The sequence below is a fragment of the Felis catus genome, chromosome E3, assembly GCF_018350175.1.
Source record: "Felis catus isolate Fca126 chromosome E3, F.catus_Fca126_mat1.0, whole genome shotgun sequence".
Classification (NCBI taxonomy): domain Eukaryota; kingdom Metazoa; phylum Chordata; class Mammalia; order Carnivora; family Felidae; genus Felis; species Felis catus.
This window is the reverse complement of record NC_058383.1, coordinates 31,276,311-31,296,515: the sequence shown is the minus strand read 5'-3', so window position 1 is coordinate 31,296,515 and position 20,205 is coordinate 31,276,311. Positions and strand designations below refer to the sequence as shown.

Here is a 20,205-nt window from a genome sequence, read left to right as displayed (position 1 = left end):
ACTCTGTTATAAAAAGCTGTGTGATTTGACCATTCTGGAAGTCCCAGCAAAGTGGGGGTAGATAATAGTACCTGTCACCTAGTCGTGTTGCGATGACTAAATAACTCTACCGGGTTATTGGTACTGTGCTTCGTGTGGTGTGTAGATGGGAACTTAGTGCGGTTTTTGTGGAGGTAAGGACCCAGCCGAGGTTCAGGTGGGGTGATTTTCTGACCCAGCTCTGAGACAAGGGCTGGGGCTAAGTACGCCTTGAAAACCTCTTGCTTTTAATATAACCAAGGAGACTGTGCCTCAAATTCTGGACCATTCTCGGGCCTTGATCCCAGGTGCCAGTGAAATTGACAAGCCAAGGGAAATTGATCAATGTAGCCTTGGAAAGCCAACTTAATACCAAAGATAAGGACGTTTTAAAATTTATTAAAAAAAAATCATTACAAAAGGAAACCAACAGATGGCTTTTTAAGGAAGAAGTGTTCAGGATGGATGACAGCCTTCTTTTGGAAAGATTGTAATTGAGGCAGAAAAAATGGTTGCTGAGGGCAGAAGGGAAGTCCGAGGCATTTTCAATTTTTTTCTTTCCCCTAGTTTTATTGGCAAATAATTGACATACATCACTGTAAGTTTAGGGCGAGCAGCGTGATTGCCATTTATCGTGAAATGATTACCTTGATGGGTTCAGCTAACATCCATCTTCTTTGGATACAATAAGAAAATAAGAACATTTTTCTCTTTGCGATTAGAGCTCTTAGGATTTCCTGTCGTAGCTCTTTTCCTAGATATCGTACAGCTGTGTTGACGTGTTGTCCTTGACATCTCTAATGCGTACATATCTTATAACCGGACTTCTGTAACTTTTGACCCCCATTCTCCAATTACCCCTTCACGTTTCTTTTTTTTTTTATTTTTTAATTTTTTTTAATGTTTATTTTTGAGAGAGAGAGGGAGAGACAGAGCACGAGCGGGGGAGAGACAAAGCGAGACACAATCCGAAGGAGGCTCCAGGCTCTGAGCTGTCAGCACAGAGCCGGAGGCGGGGCTTGAACCCATGAACTGTGAGATGGTGACCTGAGCCAAAGTAGGACCCTTAACCAACTGAGCCACCCAGGTGCCCCGCCCGCCTTCACGTTTCTTGAGGATACAGTTAAAACAAGGTTTTCTCACCCTTGGGGTTGATGATTGGGCACCATAAAATAATGTTGCATGGAAGTATGTCTTCTCTTCCCTCTGTCCTTTTTTTTTTTTAATAGAAAATTTCAAACATCTCTAACGTGGAGAGAATAGTCTAATGGGCACTTACCATCTCATAATCACTTCTCCTTTGTACCTATCTATTTCTTACTTCTGTCCCCAGTTTATTTTGAAGCAAATCCCAGACACTGACCGGATCCTTTCATCTGTTACTATTTTAATGTGTATCTCTAACATATTGGGACTCTTTTTAAAAAAAAAAATATAGCTCAATTTCATTATCATACCTGTAAGAAATTAGCAGTAATTCATTAACAGCAGATATTCAAGATTCAAATTTCCATGATTGCCTTATAATTTTAGAGTTTTTTTTTTTTTTTTTTTAAGGCTCAGGATCCAAACAAGGTTTAAACAATGCAGATTGTTGTGTTTTTTAAGTCTTCAAATCTCTCTCTCTCTTTTTTAGTTTAATTGCTATCTTTTTAGTGTTTGGTATATTCACAGAGTTGTGCCTGCATCAGCATAATCGGATTTAGAACATTTTCATCAGTCCAGAAAGAAACGCTGTACCTCTTAACTCTGGTTCCTCTTTCTCCCTCCCCTTAGCCCCAAGCAACCACTAATCTACTCTACCTATGGATTTACCTATTGCCAATATTTCATATAGATTGAGTCATACAATATGTAGCCTTTTGTGTCTGGCTGTTTTCACTAAAAGTATCCTTCTAAACTTTGCCACAGTGTAGCATGGAACTCAGGTTCGTTCCATCTTGTGTTTGAATAACATCTCATTGTTCTCTGTTTTGTTTAGCCATTCTTCAGTTGATGGACATTTGACTTGTTTCCACTTTTTGGCCCCTTCAGGAATAATGCTGCTGTGAACATTCATGTACAAGTTCTTGTGTGAGCATATCTTTTCATTTCTCTCTGGTCGATATCTAAGAGCAGAATTGCTGGCCCTGTCTGAAGAACGGTCAGACAGTTTTCCAAAGCAGCTGCACCATTTTCCATTCCCACTAGCGCTGCATGAAGGTTCTGGTTTCTTCACACCTTTACCAACAGCCTTTTGATTAGAGCCATTCTGAGTGGGTGTGAAGTGGTGCCTTTTTGTGGTTTTGATTTGCATTTCCCTAATGATCAATGATGTTGAGCATATTTTCATGAGCTTATTGGCTGTTTGTGTGTATCTTCTTTCGAGAAATGTCTGCTCGGATTCCTTTGTCTATTTTTAAATTGGGTTGTTTTATTGTTGACCCGTAAGAATTCTGTATAGTTTCTGGGTACAAGTCCCTTAGATGTATTATTTATAAAAATGTCTCCCATTTTGTGTGTGTGTGTGTTTTAACTTTCTTGATATTGTCCTTTGAAGCAAAAAAATCTTTTTTTTAGGGGTGCCTGGGTGGCTCAGTCGGTTAAGCATCTGACTTTAGCTCAGGTCACGATCTCACAGTTGGTGAGTTCAAGCCCCGTGTTGGGCTGTGTGCTGACAGTTCACAGCCTGGACCTTGCTTTGGATTCTGTGTCTGCATCTCTCTCTGCCCCTCCCCTACTCCTGCTCTGTCTCTCTCTGTCTCTCTCTCTCAAAAATAAATAAACATTAAATTTTTTTTAATCTTTTTTTTTTTTAAACTAATAGGTTGCCGTTTCATCTGTCTGTTTTTGCCCCTTGCAATTTTTGATGAAGGAAATAGTTCATGTCTTTGTGGGATTTTGCTGATTGCATCCTTTTGGTGTGGTTTGACATGTTTCTCAGTCTCTTGTATTTCCTGTAAATTGGCAATTAGAGTCTTCTGTATTTTGTAGTTGAAAACGTTTGAGTCAGAGGTCAGCTGGTTTCAAGGCCAAATGCATTAAGTGCAAATAACCAGGAAGTGGAATGCCTAGGTAATGCATACACAAGATAAATGGGTGTCGTGAGGCCGAACAACCCTGATGACCATTAACAGGGTAGATGAGACATATATGTGGTATGGTCACATGATGGAAAACCTCAAAGATGTTAAAAGGAATAAAATGGATTTATACATATCACTGTGGCTATATTGCAACATTAACGTTCTCTAAAAAGAAGCAGAGTGCAGAAATATACTAAAATATATACCTTGATGCACATTAAACCATGTGTATGAAACAATGTGGATTCGTATGTGTGTGTAGAGGTAACATAGCCAGTAGGAAGGATGCCTGCTACGTGTGGGTGTTTGTCGGAGGTTAATAGCTGGTCATGATTTATTTGTTTCTCTTTAAAGAATCCAGTAGGTAGGAATACTTACTTGATGACCAGCCTGCGAGAGCTAAGGAATTATGATTGCCAGATAATTCTTCTGCTCTTATTTAGAAAGTAGAACTTGAAGGACCAGAAAGTCATGATTCTCAAGCTTTTTTTTTTTTTTTTTTGTAAGACTGTTTGAAGGACCTTGATGCTCATTTCCATCAGTAATTAGTCTGTCAAGGATCTTTAAGTTAGTTAAGACGCTAAAAACCCTGTTTCAAGGGTGGGGAAAGCTAAACCTAGAGAGGTCACATATGTCCGAGTTTGGGGCTTCGTGGGTCATTTGCTGCTGTTTCTTGCCTGATGTTTATGTACATTTTGGCAGCTTTATCTTGTTTTTCTGGAATGTTGAGGCTCATGGTTTTCTCTTTGGCATTGACTGGGTTATTTTCAGCAGTAGCTTGTGTTTGGGATGAAGAATCAGCTGAAGCGAGTGAATGGAAAAAAGAATGTGTGTGGTTTTCATTCAAAGAAAAAGTGATGATATCAACTTTTCTCCCCCTCTAATGAAGGCATTGGGTTGATCTGTTATGGCAGATTGCAAGAAGTAAGTGTTCTACCGTCAGCAAATATTTGACCATGTCCTGTGCTAGTAAGTGGCAATGGACTAAAACCCATTGACATCACCTCTCCTGCTTCCTTGTTGTAACCAATAGGAAATTAAGTTCTTAGAGTTCTTAAAATATGGGAACTAAAATCTAAGAATCTGTGGCCTTCTCTGAATTCTGGCAAATGTAAACATGATTCTAGATAAAGGATAAAGTGCCTTCCATCCTGCTGCCATCTTGTCTCAATGGGGGTGAAAAGTGGTTCTCGAGAGAGAAAGAAATTTTAATCTTATGTGGAAAACACAGATATGTATGCAGTATGTAAACAGATATACACTGTATTTGCGGTATTGAAATTTCATGGAGGGATGATTAAAAAAATGTCTGAATGAGATCTGAAGGGGGAAGGTAATGAATAAAGGGTTGAGAAACACTGATAAGAGCTGAAGTAATTTTACCATTACTGTAGAAATTTGCATTTTGCTTTTACCCTTAACATTTTTGGGTAAAGCTTTGCCACATTGCTACATGATCTTTGTATTGATCACTTTTATAGGCTTCATAACCCATCAATCCATCTACCTGTTTGTAGTATAATTTTTTAAAAACATGTTTTTTTAAATTTATTTTTGAGAGAGAGAGAGAGCATGAACAGGGGAAAGGCAGAGAGAGAGAGAGAGAGAGAGAGAGAGAGAGAGAGAGAGAGAGAGAGAGAGAGAGAGAATGAATCTGAAGCAGGCTCCAGGCTCTGAGCTGTCAGTGCAGGGCCAGACGCGGGACTTGAACTCACAAACTGCGAGATCATGACCTGAGCTGAAGTCGGCTGCTCAACTGACCAAGCCATCCAGGTGCCCCACATGTAGCGTAATTTTTAAACCATAATATTTGATTCTACTTTTGGAAACTTAGCTTATTTTCCTTTTTCTTTCTTTTTTTGGTTCTTATTATGAATAATGATGCAGTGAACGTTTTTGTTCAAGGTAGTTTTCTTTCCTTTTGATTGATATGTCCTTAGGATGATTTCCCTGAAGTAGCTGTAACATGGGAATGTGGATAGTTCTTGATTGTTCTTGCTTTCGAAGTGGTTGCAGTAACTTGAAATGCTGCTGGAAGGCGTGAGGGCTCGGGTGGCCACAGAGCCTGGCCGGAAATTCAGGGTTCAACATTCAGCAGACATTTACCGAATGACAGTTTGATGCTTCATCCGTCACTTAGCAGAGGGCTGCACTGTTGGTGTCTGTGGAAGCACATGGAATGAATGGACCAAAAGGTTTTGTGGGAGTAACGGACATGTCAGCCAGGACTCCTCAGTTGCCTGTGGCAGAAGTTGATCTGGGAAAAGCTGGAGTTTAAAACATCTTGCAATGGAGAGGTCTAGGGATAGGACTGTCCTCAGGCCCAGTTGCATTCTGGTGCTGAGAGCATCATCAGGACGACCTTTCTGTCTGTTTCGAAACTCCACTTTCCTGTTGGTTGGCTTCTCCTCCAGCAGCCTCTGTCTACCCCGTGGAGGCAAGATGCCTGCCCGCAGCTCTCGGGTCACAGCCTACCGTGTAGCAACACCCAAGCAGAGGATGGGCCTCTTTCCCAGTTGCTCCCGCAGAAGTCCTGGGGCTGACTCACAGCAGTCTGGCAGGCTATGTGGTCATCCTGGAACCCATCACTGTGGCTCTTGTTGGCCGGGTCTGGGTCACACGCCCAGTCCAGAGCCCGAGGGTGGCATCTGACTACTTGTTGTCTGGATAGAGGAGGAACTGACGGGAGAGGGCTGTGAGGAAGGTGGGTTGTGAGCAGAGACCTGAGTGAGCAACTCAGGTTGCTCCTGAGTTTTGCTCCTGAGCAGCTGAAGGGGGGTAAGCCTTGCCTCTCACTGAGGTGGGGAGGGTGGCGGAACATCAGTTTGGGGCGTGGGCGGTAGCAGTCGGAAGCCTTAGGGGGAGTGAGGACTCTTCCTGGGCCCTGACCTCTGCTTGCCTCTCTGGGAGCCCTCCAGGGGTCTGGCTCTGGTGCTTTGCCCGTTGTCCCTGCAGCGCCCTGCTGGGCTGTGCTCCCTCCAGGCTTTACTTGGAGGGAACCTTGTCCATCGCATCTTATTTTTCCTTGCCTGTCTGCATGTTTTAGGATCTGCTCTTTTCTCCCTCATCTTAAAAAATAAATACATAAAAAATAAAAAAGCAAAAACCCCAAATGACTTTAAAGATGATTGTGAATACATGGAATATCCCTATAGACATACCTTCCAAGAACATTAGGATATTTAGATTTTTAGTTATTGCACTTCTGTCTCTGCTCAGTGCATATGCATTTTACATAATTGCCCTGAGTCTACATCTGAATTAGTGTTTCCACTTACATTATAGCATTTATCCATGTGTCTTCCTGTCACCGTTATTTAAAAAGGCTGCATAACGTTCCACCAAATGGATGTACCATTGTAGGAAAAGAGAGTAAATTCCATTTATGATGTTCAAGGATAGAATTGGCAAGCGTTTTCTGTAAAGACCCAGATAATAAATATTTTCTGCTTTGTGGGCCATCTGGTCTCCATCCCAACTACTCATCCCTGTTGGAGTATAAAAGCAGCAGAGGCAATCAATAAATGAAAGGATGTGGCTGTGTTCCAATAAAACTTTATTTAGAAGAACAGGCAGCAGCTGGATTTGCTGTGTTTGCTGATCCCCGTTCCAGAATACCCCGGGAGGAGTCTGAGTGCCCCTGATGCTGCGCTTGGGCTGTTACTGTGGCCTAGTGGGATAAAGTTGGGACTCAGTCCTGGATTGAACTCCCTGTGGAAGGACCTGAGCATGTTCTGGAACTTCTCTGACTCTTAATTCCCTCATCCGAAGATGCAAGTCAAAGCAAGCGATGGACCTGTAGTTCCTTAGTATTTGGAGCATAGAGGAACTGGTGAAATAGTCACTTCTTCCTTTTCTCATTTCCCCTCTTCCTCCTCTTTAGCTTAGTTTCCAGGGTGTCAGGAAGGTATTTGGATGTTTTGTTAACTTTTTATGTGGACTTCCCCCTTGCTCTTCAGAACCTACTGCTGCCATACGTTGTTGGCAGTGAGTGCTGTGTGTGCCTGCTTCCCCACACTTTACCGGCAGTGGAGAATTGCATCCTCAGTGTTCCTTGGTGAATTGAGTAGTTATATAATGGCAACATGTGGCAGCTAATTTGGTAGGTTTATAATTTGCATTTCTCCAGCCGTGAGGGAAGATTCATTTTCCCTTCAGAGTGTTTGCACCGTGCCATTATAGTGTTTTTTTGTAAGCAGAGACTGGCAAACTGTGTCGGGCACCTGTGTTAACGTTAATAAAGTTTTATTGGAACACAAGCACATCCGTTCATTGACTCTCGATAACAACTGCTTTCGCTGTCCGGTGGCAGAATTGAGTGGCCGTGCCAGAGAGACCTTATGGCTTGCAAAGCCTAAAATATTCGCCATCTGTTCTTTACGGAAAATGTTTGCTGAGCCCTGCTCTAGAGTGAATTCTTTGCCTGTTGATGAATATGCTGTTGACTTAGTCTTTGATCTTAGACATCACAAGGCCACTTGGGTGGCCTGAGGCCATCTCTCTGCCTTGAAGCAGAGCCTGCCCCTTTCCATTGTGTGGTGATGACACTCTGTCCTTTTGTCCTGGCCCAGCTGTGCCACTTTACCCCACAGTACAGGGAGCTAGCGCCTGGACTTTGGGGAAGAATGGAGTCTGTTTTATCCCTTCGTGCGCAAACGCTGAGCAGACAGAACGGCTGCTTCACGCCACCCGTTACCCCCGCGTGGGGCTGCTGCCGTGTCCTGGCTCGCTGCGTCTTCTCCATTTAAAGCAGCCACTTGGGGAGGCACAGAACCTAACCCCAGAGCCCTGACTTGACCACTGTTGAGCTCCTTGCATGAGTGGGGGCGTATTGACGCTGGCTCCCCCTCTGAGCGAGAAGGCTCACAGTCAAGGATAGGCGTGTGCCAGGAGATTTCTGATTCCCCATAATCCTTTGTGTGGTGGCGATTATACCAGGGGTGTGGTGTGGCTGCAGGGTCGTGGGGACACCCTGTAGGGAGCAGTGTATTGTGCCGGGGCAGGGAGGTTTCTCACAGAAGGTGACACTTGAGCCGGCCACTGGGAGGTTGGTTTGTCTTTAGTGGCCCTTTGTGGAGTCCCTTTGCCTGCATGCAAGCTGGGCTGCCCAAGGTTAGCCTGGTCTTGTGGAGGCTGGAAGGCCTGGGTGTTGGAGTCCAGCGTTGGGGCATTCTTCCTGGGACGAGGGATCGCTGTCTCCAAACCTCGGTTCCTTTATCCGTTAGGAAGGGGTCACGAGCACACATCTCATGGGTGGATATAAAGGTTTAATGTGTATCTCAGAACAGAAGATTTGTAGCAGATCTGGCCTCTGGGTGTCTTGTGTTTGGTTCAGGCAGAGGTGGCTGAAACACTGCTGTAAAATTAGGTGCCAACTGATGGATGTGAAGATCCGAGTTTCTGTCTCCTTTGAAAAACCACAAGACGGGGCAACTGCATGTTGGTGTTGCTGTGCGGTGCTGTCCTCCGGAGCCCAAGTAGCAGCTGCCGTCTCTCCAGAGGCACCCCTCAGTCCCTTCCTGTCCCTCTTTTCTGCCCTCCCTGCCCACTGCGCTCATTTCCTTTCTGCGCCTGACCTTGGAGGCACGGGGGTTGGGAGGGAAGATCTGATGTTGGGCTTGTACATGCCTCTCTGGTCTATACGAGGCCGCCCTTTGTGCCCATTCTCTCTTGCTTCCGCTTTGGAGTGGTGGTGGGTTTTTGGGCCTCGTGGAAACTAAACAAACAACGGCACTAAACTCTCCACTGGGCTGAGAGGGCCAAGCATCCTGTATGCCTGCAAACATGAGCGAGCCGGCCTTGCAGCGCTGGCCACGCGTTGGTGGTGTACCTGTCCCTTGCCAGGCTCTGATGTGGGCCGTTGGTTATAGGGTGAGGGAAGATTAAGGGGTGGGTCTGGTCTATAGTCTTCCGGAAATCCCTAACGTGTAACCGTCTTACTGCTTACTGGGTAGCCATACGTCTAGAAACACAGACAGTGTTGTGTTAATTTATAAAACCTCCATCTGATTAATTCTGCTAGGGCAATGGTTGGCAAACTATGGCCCGTAGGGCAAATCCAGCCCAAGGCCTGTTCTTGTAAACAGCTATGCTCGTTCCGTAATGTATTATCTCTGGCTGCTTTTGAGATGTCAGAGCAGAGTTGAGGAGTTGGGACCCCATGACCCACAAAGCCTAAAATGTTTACTGTCTGGCTCTTGACGGAAAAAGTTTGCTGACCTCTGTCCTGGGGCACATTAAAGGTGCAGGTTTATTCAGTGAAAACCAGAAATACAAATCATCTGAGACAGCCCATCACTTGCTTAGGACTTGATAGAAACTCATTGTTAGCTGCACTTTTGCAGGGTGCGTTGCATGAACAACTCATATAATATCATTGAGTGTATCGTGTGTTTGTTGTATAAGATCACTCAGTCATTTGCTGCCACCTGTGCCGCTGTGTAGGTAATCGGTGCAGGGTGAAGGCCATGGGAACAGAAGGGCACAGGGCCACAGCCCGGAGCAGCAGTCACAGCAGGGCTGGCTCTCCCGTGAAGGAAGAGCTGTGCTGGCAGCTGGAAGCATGTGCAGGCGCGGGTGTGGCTTTTGGTAAACTTGCGGGGAGATATTCTGACATCCTCGCGTGCTATAAGAATTGCACAGATGAGGGGCACCCGGGGGGCTCAGTCGGTTAAGCATCCGGCTCTTGGTTTCCGCTCAGGTGAGGATCTCACAGTTTTGTGGGTTCAAGCCCCACGTCAGGTTGTGCGCTGAAGGTGTGGAGCCTGCTTGGGATTCTCTTTCCCTCTCTCTCTCTGCTCCTCCCCTTCTGTCTCTCTCAAAATAAATAAATAAACTTTACAACAAAAGAATTGCACAGATGAGAAGAAAAAACTGACTTGGTGGGGCAGTTGCTGGATATGTCCTTGAGCAGATGAGAGGAGACAGGAGTCAGAGCACAAGTAGAGGTTTCAGTTATTTAGCCTCTCAGAGCCTCAGTTTCTTCATCTCTGAAGTGGGATAATCACATGTACTTTCAGGAAGAATTTCCTAATTGCAGCATTGCTGACAGGCCAGATAACTCTGCCGTGGGGGCCGTCCTGTGTGCTGTCGGAGGTTTAACAGCATCCCTGGCCTCCACCTGCCCCGTGCCCCCTCTGACTTGTGCCGACAATATCTGCAGACATTGCCCAGTGTCCCGTGGTGAAGGCAAAATCACCCTGGTTGAGAGCCACGTATCTCCACCCACCGTTCGTAGGGCCCCTCGTAACCAAACCTCTCAGAACTTGCTTTATTGGACTGTGCCTGTTCCCCGTTATTAGGCTGATGATGCAGAAGTGAAGGACCTCTTAGCGTCAGACCCCCTCAGTGGAACCAGAAATATGGAAGGGAAGTGAGGCGGGGGCTGGGTGCTGCTATCTGGAGTCCTTCTGCCCTCCTGCCCCCTCCCCCCCTTAACAATTATTAAACCAACCATTTCAAAGTGAACAATTCACTGGCATTTACTACATTAATGATGTCGTGTAACCAGCATCTCTGTCTAGTTCCAAAAGATTTTCATCACCCCAAAGGAGACCCCGGACTCATTAAGCACTTGTGTTCTGTCTGTGTGGATTTACCTATTCTAGTTCTTTCCATCTTTTAAAGCACAGCTCAAGTTCCTACTTTTTCAGTAAGCCTCCCTGGGCCCTGGCAGAATGGCAGTGCGGCATGGTACAGGGAGCACTAGTCCAGGAGTCAGGCAGACCAGGGGCTTAGCCTCTGTTGCACTACTGATTTTGCCACGTGACCTTGGGCAGAATTCCTGGCGTGCAGCAGGCACCCAGAGAACATTGCCCTTTTCTTCCAAGTACCTGTTCAGTGCATTGCAAGGATTAGCCTTCAACCAGAGAAATACGTGGCGTGACTTTACGTCTGCCGCTGCATGGAGAGCCAGGGAAATAGTACTGTTTGAGTGTGTATGTGGCCTTGATCAAATGACCTACCTCCTCTGAGAGTGGCACCTTTATTTAACCTTGACCTCCAGGGTCCTTGCAAGGATTAGAGAAGGAATGTACATAGAGTTCCTGGTATATCTTGATTGTTTTCCCCTCCCTACAGTCCATGGGGACTTTATCACTTTTATCCCCCTCAGGGCAGTGAGCACAGAGGCCTGAATTGCGTAGCTTCCCCGTGCTTCAGAGAGAAAGCAGCCAGTTGAAAGCATTTCTTAGAGCCAGATGTCTGACACCCCTGGGGGGTACAGGGCTGTCAACAGCAATAATAGTAGCTAACATGTAAAAAGTGATTGGTGTAGACTAGGCACTGTTTTAGGTGCAATGTGGATGCTTATTTATTGAATAGATCTAGGAGGTGCAGAGAGGATAAGTAACTTACCTATGGTCACAGAGCCAGTGGTAAGGAATCTGGGCTATCCCATTCTTTTTCTTTTCTTCCTTTTTTTTTTTTTTTTTTTTTAATGTTTATTTATTTTGGAGAGCGAGACTGAGTGCGAGCAGGGGAGGGGTAGAGAGAGAGGGAGATACAGAATTGGAAGCAGGCTCCAGGCTCTGAGCTGTCAGCACAGAGCCTAACGTGGGGCACGAACCCACGAACTGAGAGATCATGACCTGAGCTGAAGTCTTAACCGAGGGAGTTACTGAGGCGCCCCTGGGCTTTCTTAACCCCTGCTCTTTCTCCCTAGGAAGTAACTGAAGGCTGGAGGTTTGTGGTAGAAATTGATTTAGGATCCTCAGGATTCTAAACATTAAAAACAACAAAGATACACATGTCACACATGTCATATCTGTGTTAGAGCCTCAGGGGATCACTGCATTTCTCCGACAGTTTTGTGGCCCCCTGGGGGTATTCCCTGGGGTACCTTTCCATTTTCTATTTTCATTTTGATAGTGATCTACCAAGAAATTCGAAAGAAGCCTGTTCTGGCCCTTGTGGTCAAGGGTGTGGACTGAGGGCTGCCCTTGGAAAAGGCAGAGAGCAGGAAGGCTGGGGCTTGCTTCACAGAGAATCACAGAGAAATCCTTGCTGAGTCGGCAGTGGGGCTGTGACTGCAGGTTTGTTACAAGGCTTGAAAGCCAGCAAGATTTAGCAGACGGCCGAGCCAGGAGCTAGTGGACTTGAAACCGAATCTCTCCTTGAGTACTTCCCATGAGACCAGCCTTGGGTGCTCCCCACTGAGCCTCAGGGCTCCGGTGAATGGAGCCACTTTATCTGTGTCAAGGGTTAAATGTCCATCCCTTAATGGCACCCCCCCGCCGCCCTTCTTCACTGGAAGAAGGCAGGAAGGACCCTGGTGGCATAGATTCTTCTGCCTGCCTTGTCTCCACCAGGGCCCCATGTTCCAGACTGCAGAGCTAGGAGAACATGATCTCATGCAGAAACCAGTGCCCAGAGAAGGGAAGTGAGTGTCCCTGTCACATGGCCAGCAAACAGCCCTATGAAGATAACTCATGATGCCTTGTGACTTTCCACTGGTGCTCCTTCCACTGCTCCTCAGGGCCCTGGCCTCCCGGGCACCCCCTGCAGTGGCTGCATGCCCCCAAGGCCGCCTGGGCTCCCTTTGCCCTACGACACTCCTTTCTCTGAGTCCGCAGTTGGGGCCAGGGTGGCCACAGGTGCCTCTTCTGAGGTCAGGATGGTGTCACACAAGTGCACTTCTTACCCGCAGAGGGATTACAGCCAGGAAGGGTGAATGGAGGGCTGAGGCCTGCACAACCTCAGATCGGTCCTCCGTAGTGAACAGGCCTTTTTTCGCACCCCAAAGAGAGGCTTTGCAAGGTAGGGCAGAGGAGGCTGCTGACCTCTCATCTAGGAAGAGCAGTGGCTCAAGACACTGGAGAAGAGATATGGGATCATCACGCCTGTCAGGAGGCATAGTCTGGGACGTCCTTGCTGTTCAGGTGTGGGTCAGGAACCAGCGGCCTCAGCATCACCGGGAGCTCGTGAGAGATACCAAATTCCAGGCCCCACCCGGAACTGCCGAATCCGAACCTGCCTTTGAACAAGACCCCAGGAGATTTGCGTGAATCCGGAAACCTGAGAATCACTGTGCTAAAAATGACCAGTAGCAAGATGATGGAGATTTGTATTTTCTTGGCACGTTTTTTTCTCCTGATTTGCTTTTTACTGTGGTAAAATACACATAACAAAATTCAGCATTGTAACCACTTTTTTCAAAAAAATTTTTTTTTCACGTTTCTTTATTTTTGAGACAGAGAGAGACAGAGCATGAGTGGGGGAGGGTCAGAGAGAGAGGGAGACACAGAATCTGAAACAGAATCTGACACAAAATCTGAGCTGTCAGCACAGAGCCCGATGCGGGGCTTGAACTCACGGACCGTGAGATCATGACCTGAGCCGAAGTTGGACGCTTACCCGACTGAGCCACCTAGGTGCCCCTTTTTAATATTTATTTTTGAAAGAGCATGAGCACGTGCGCATGCATGAGTGGGGGAGGGGCAGAGAGAGGGAGACACAGAACCCGAAGCAGGCTCCTGGGTCTGAGCTGCCAGCACAGAGCCTGATGCGGGGCTCCAACCCATGAACTGCGGGATCATGACCTGAGCTGAATTTGGACGCTCAACCGACTGAGCCACCCAGGCACCCTGCAGTATTTATCTTTTTGGGGGCTTAGCATAATGTCCTCGAGGTTCATCCATCTAGCAGATTGCAGAATTTCCTTCCTTTTTGCAGCTGAATAATAATGCGTTGTGTAGATAGGCCACATTTCGCTTATCCCTTTATCTGTCGATCGACACTTGGGCTGTTTCACATTTCAGCCACTGTGAGTGATGCTGCTGTGAACATGGGTGTACAAGTATCTCTTCGAGACCCTGCTTCCAATTCTTTTGGGTGTCTACCCAGATGTGGAATAGGTGGGTCATATGCTAATTCTGTCACATAAATTACTTTTATGGTAAAAGAAAATGGCAAGGGCATTTCAGGGTGGAAAGCCTTGTTGAGTTTCCAGCTGGCACTGCCCAAGGCCAGGTAGCGTTGTTGGATGCAGTACTTGGAAGAAGGAAGAAGGAGAGCCCGACTTGTCCATCCTGGCGTTAGAGAGAGAAGAGCTGGAGCCAAACATGTTAAACAAAGAGTAGGATTTATTGACAGACACAGGTATCAAGAGAGCTATTTGGGGGGTCTTGGGCAGGTGGCATCTTCAGGCGTCCTGAATGATGCTTCATCATGGCCTTGTGAGGTAGGAATGACATGGAGGCCATCCTTTCTCAGAGCCCTCCAGAAAAAATAACAGTGGCAGAGTTCGGGAAGTCAGTTGTATCACCGTGTGTCCGTGACTGGCTTTATCTCTGGGTCTGGAGTGAGGCAGCAGCCTTGTGTGGTGGCCTGGACATAGACTCTGGAAGGGCATGGTCTTGACTGAGGATCACAGTTCCACCAAGTGGTATTCAGATGAGAACAAAACCTACCCCAAGCCTGTGATTTTGGTCCGAGAGGCCCTTTGTAACCGGCTCCTGCCTGCTGTCTCCTCTTTACTTCCTCCTTTTGGCTTTTTGCTCAAGTCACAGCTGATTTCCTTCTGATCCTGGAAGACTAGAAACCAAGCTTGCTCCTGCCTCTGGGCATCTACCCTGGCTGCCTGCTCTGCCTGGAATGCTGGTCTGCCGTAGCTCTCCAGGCTTGTTCCTGGTCCCCATACAGGGCTCAGCTCACCTGTCGGCTGGGCGGAGAGGCCTTCCACCGCCACCCTGGCCGCCGGGGCCTCTTGCTTCCTCCCTGTCTCATCACCCCATCTGTTTTTCCTCCGACTATGACTCTCTGACGTCCTCCCATTGTAGGTTTACTTAGGTGCCCTGGGTTTCTTCCCTAATAGAAGTTTTGCTCCATGAGAAGATGGCTCTTGTCTACCACTTAACTCCTGTGTCCCCAGCACTTGGGACACTGCCTGGCACACGGTAGAAGTTAGATTAATACTGAGTGCATCGCGCACAATGCTGTTCTCCCTGAGCTTCACCTTCCCCGTCTGCGGTGTGGTGTGTGTGTGTGTGTGTGTGTGGGGGGGGGGGGTCCCAATCCCTTGGTTGCAGGGCGGTTGTGGAAATTACAGGGTGTGATCATGCCGAGCACTGAGTGTAGCGGCTGGCACGCAGGAAGTGCTCCACACGCGGTCACAGTGGTGGTCAGCCCAGTGGCCCTGGCATGATTTGGATGAATCGCTGACCGTCTGTGGGGTGCCGCCCAGCTGGTACTCCCTGGTGAAGCCCGTGTTTAGTTGCCCAAGAGAGAAGCAGCTTGGTGGCACTTCCAGGCTTATGGCGTGGGGCGTCTGCTCTTGTACCTCTGAATTTGAGTCTCGTTTGAAATGACTCTGTTCTGTGTTTGGTGCGTCACAGTACGTAGCCGTGTCTCTGTTGATTGGGGTCCCTGGGCCTCGCAAGGGACCGCAGATGTAGCTCTGACAGGGTTCTGCTTGGTGCTTTAAAGTGTGCCTGCCTTTGACCCTCATAAACGGAAGTTGAGCACACGCTACGTGCATTGGTTAGGAATGCTTTTGGCCGCAAGTAACAGCCCAGCATACAGCGGTTTGAGCAAACAGGGTTGTTTGCTGTGTGAGAGGTGGGAGATTTCTGGTATTGGTTCAGCAGTGAAATGGCATCAGGGCTGGAGTCTCTGTGATTCCCTTGACCTTCCTTCCAAGCTTGTTGCTTCATGGCTGCCCGGTGATGCTCTGGCTCCCCCCAGGGTGTTTATGGTGAAGGCGTGAAGGATGGAAGGAGGAATGAAGCGATTACCATCTGTTCTTTGATCAGGAAGGCGTGGTTTCCCCAATGCCCAGGGCCCTCTGCTCTCTAAGGCCAGCCTCCCAAAAGAGGCCGAGAAAAGGAGTACTTTGGTTTTGCAGCTTGTACCGCAGGAGGTGGCCTGGGGAAAGGATGCTGGAGAGAGTGAGGTCAGCCAGTGGGCAGTGCCTGCCATACTAGGGAACCTCGGTTATAGTTACACTGTGGGTTCTCACCTGGGGGGGGGGAGCAGTTTGTCCCCCGGAGGACATTTGGTAACATCCGGAGACATTTTTGTTGCCACAGCCAGGGTGTGTGTATGTGTGTGCACTCGGTATCTGGTGGGTGGAGGCCGGGGATGCTCCTAAACACCCTGCCGTTCACAGGGCAGCCCCACCACAGAGAATGATCCGGCCCAAATGTTAGAAGCGCCAAGGTGGGGTACCCCTGGGTTAGACTATGCTGGACACGTTCTTCAACTTGGGGGAATACTAGTTTAGCTGCTTTCCTGTGATGCCTAACAGGCAGATGGCCAGACTGCATTGTAATGCTGTAGATTATTGGTACCTGGTCTTGTTGTTCTCCTCGCAGAGGCAGCTGATGCTAGGTGGGGACAGCCCTACACCATGTGGCAGAACGTCTCGATAAGAGGCTTACGTGCAACAGAACTGATGATGCCTTGTTGCATTTTAGGATCACAGAACAATGACTTGAAAAGACAGTTTCTGCTGGAGCGACTCCTGGATGCAGTGAAACAGGTAAGAGAGGTCGAGTAACGGTGCCGGGCAATTCACATGGGGTCATCTCTGCCCTTCCACGTGCGCGGACTTACTCCCGCTTTCTGGGAGCAGTGAGGCTGGCGGTGTTCCCCCGGAAACGATAGGGCAGGTGAGGCAGTCCGAAGCCGCGAGGGAGGGGCGCCCGCGTCCTGCCTTTCTGATACCTTTGGAGGCCCCCGTCCTTCGTGACGTCCCCGTGGGAGGAGCGTTGGTGTTGGTTTCGAAGTCTCCCTCCAGGCAGTTGGATGGCAACGCTTCCAGGAGCTGAGGTCGTGGTTGGAGTTAGCCCCTCCTGGGCACAAGAGCAGGGCAGACAGGAGGGAGGAAGCCTCGCCCAGGGTCCGGAGGGCCCTCCCGGAGGGCTCTCCTCGGTGCCGCTTTTGGTGTCCGGCTTTTGGCCGGGCCTGGAAGCAGGCTTTGGCTTAGGCTGGCGTCAGCGTGCCGGCCTGGCCTGCGTGAGTCACTCGTGCCTCATTTAGTGCACGCTCGTCACGTGCCAGGCCCCCTGCTAAGCACTCCCCGTTGAATCCTTCCCACCAGCCTCTGAGGCAGTTCGTATATTTAAGTATCTTTAATTCGTATATTTAAATATCTATATATTTAAGTGTATTTATTTTGAGGGGAGGGTGCGGAGGGGAAGAGAGAGGGGGAGAAAGAATCCCAAGCAGACTTTGCCCTGTCAGTGTACAGCCCAACGCAGGGCTTGAACTCACGGACCTGGAGATCATGACCTGAGCCGAAATCAAGCGTTCAGCACTCAGCCGACTGATTCACCCAGGCGCCCCTGGCACCACTTTAAGTATAGCCGTTGAACAGAAATAAATTGGAGCTGATGCCCAGAGCTGCTGTTATTATTATTGTTGTTAAATATTTTAGTGGGTGAAAGTGTACATACGGTTTTTAAAAATCAATCTTACTGACATATAATTGAGGCATGCAATAAAATACACTAATTTTAAGTATGCGGTCCCACGTGTTTTGACAAATACATCATTTAAAATCATTAATGCATTCATTCTTTGGGTGAATAAGTTCCGGAATCTTGCGAGCCTGCTCCCCACAGGGGAGAGAGTGGCTGATGGCTGGGCGATATTGTGAATTGAATGGTGTAACTAAAAATGGTTAAGATGGTGAATTTTACGTTATCTATATTTTACCACAATTAGATAAGAAAGAATGGTTTGCTTTCATCTGTATCCACCCTGGGTGAATTGTCATTCGGCACAACCAGACGACATGTTTGAGGCTTGAATCATGCTGCCGTAATTTCCTAGCCAGTCATAACAACTCTGGGGCCCTTTCCAAAGGCGCCCATCGCCACAGATTTGTGTCAGTATTAATTGTCGCCCGTGGGGAGCTCTGTGTTCAGACAGTCAGCTGCTGACGTACAGAAGCTTCCTAGAAAGTCTGCACAAGGCTGTGTACTCCAGTTTTCCTCTTAGCACTGTTTTCCCACATGCCTGCCTTCTGTGCAAGTGGGAGATAAAGGCTTCAGTAGGTGGCGGCTGCAAGGCTGCCTCACGTCTTGGCTTGACACCTGGGACAAGGGGACACCCCGACTCGGTACCTGGAGTTTCTGGCCCTGTGTGTCCCATGACCCCGAAGGCCTGTGTGGGCTGTTAGTGACGTTTTAGTGTCCCATCCCAGCCGCTAATCTCAGCGGCTTCTTTTTCCGTGCAGTGCCAGATCCGCTTTGGAGGGAGAAAGGAGATCGCCTCGGATTCCGACAGCAGGTAAACGTGTCGCTTCTAAAACCATCTACTGTCAAGACCAAAAAGGCGGCCAGAGCTGAGTCGCTTCTGTGTTGTCTCTGCAGCCGAGAGGTGCGGGGATTCAGCTTGGGTAAGCTGTGGACCACCTACGCAGTGACGGCTCGTGTCGCGTATTCGCGGCTTCCTGTACTACTCCTTCTGGTAGTCCGTTCTGAGGGAATTGTTTGAAATACCTTTCTGCATAAGGTTATCTTCAGGGTAATTGATAATGATGGCAAGTCAGAAATCTAAGCAGGGCATCAGTAGAACAGAATGTCACATAGCCATTAAATTGACGTCCACACAGCGTTGACTTGAAGCAGAGAAATGCACATGGAGTAATTTACAAATTATGTAGTTAAAACAAAAAGACCAGGATATAAAGTTATGTCGATGCAGAGTGATGCTAGCTATGTTAAACCACCACCCTGGCGAAGAACATACCAGAATGTGAACACAGGTAATCCTGGGTCTAAGAATATTGGGGATCTTTATACTTTCTGTTGGTCTTCATATTTTATACTGTGATTGCTTGTTTCCTTTATATGTATATAAAAAAGAAGCCCCAAAATTGGCATTGACTTTCCTGACCCGGGAAGGACTGACATAATTGTGTAAGCTTCTCACATTGCCTGGGAGGAGATGGGAATGTTTTGGCAAAGGTAAGAGACACACAGGCATTTGCTTTGTGAAGTCATTCAGTGATTCATGGTGGCGGGAGGAACATTCCCCGCAAAGGAAGGGAAATGAGGGAACTCGCCTGCTCGGTGCTCATGTCATTCCGGAGACTGGCCGTGGCCCGGCCCACTCACCCCAGCGCGCCCAGCAGAGCCCGTTCCTGGTCTGTCCTTTCAGACCCATGTCTGTGACACACTTTACCAGCCGGAGCAAAGCGCATCGCGCCACATTGTCCTAGAGCTGCAGGGACTATTTGAAACTGGTGCAGACTTAACACTGTACCCCTCCCGTATCCTGTCTCTCCTTCACCTGGTTTTTATCCCTGGCACTTACCACCAGCTGACAGACTGTATGTTAGGCTTGTTTATTTTGTTGGTTTCTGTCTCTGGGTGTTGTCATGTCAGCTTTGTGCAGACAGGGATGTTTGCTGTCTTGATCACTGATGTAAGTCTGGTGCCTGGAAGCGTGTAGAAGGTGCTTAGGAAAGACCCATCAGGGTGAGCGACTGGGTGAGCGCGTGCACGGCATCGTATCGTAGTCAGCTGTTTAATCTGTGGCACCACGAGGCTTGTGAGCTTTGAGGGCCGAGGGGCGACTCCTCTAGTGTGTATCTCTCTCTTTTGCGCAGACATTTTGTGCCTGTCGCACATTTGGTTCTTAGTATGTGGTTGTGGCATCAGATCATTAGACCGATTTATTGTTTCAGTTCTCTTTTGTTTCAGTAGATGAAATTATTGTTATTACGGAACTTGCCATGTTGCATTGTAATAACTGGTTTATGAATGCTCTTGTGCCTTGACTGTGAACATGGAGACAGCAGGCAGGCCCTGGGTCCTGACCTCTCTCCTTCCCAGCGGAGTACTCGTAAGCAGTAAGTAGAACGGACGTAAATCTGTAGTGTTTGCTGGAAGATAAAATAGCCATGGAAAGTGCCAGAGCAAAAGCTTTATCCTTAAGAGTATAAAAGCTGTATCCTTACTGAGATTTTTATTTACTTACTTGTCAGTGTCTGTTTCTGTTTCATTGATCTTTTTGTCTGTCCTTCCACCCCGTATCATACAGTTTTAATAAGTGTAAATATAGAATAATTCTTTTTTTTTTTTTATGATTTGCATTTTACAGTTGTTCTTGAGGCTTTACTATGGGGCCTGGCCTTGGTCAGCACAGGGGTCCTGATTTGGGGACACAAGGTCCA

General features: G+C 47.7%; 1 protein-coding gene across 7 annotated transcripts in view; it reads left to right on the top strand.

Annotated features, from left to right (window-relative positions):
- The window catches only part of SNX29 (sorting nexin 29), a 499,225-nt gene that overhangs the window by 1,696 nt on the left and 477,324 nt on the right, over positions 1 to 20,205 (top strand). For 6 of the 7 annotated variants that reach the window (XM_045048367.1, XM_045048365.1, XM_045048366.1 and 3 more), the window contains exons 2-3: positions 16,496 to 16,560; positions 18,262 to 18,314. In XM_045048367.1, the coding sequence (XP_044904302.1) occupies positions 16,496 to 16,560; positions 18,262 to 18,314 (118 nt within the window). Of the gene's footprint in view, positions 1 to 16,494; positions 16,561 to 18,261; positions 18,315 to 20,205 lie in introns of those variants that run through there. The other variant, XM_045048369.1, reaches the window with a different exon arrangement.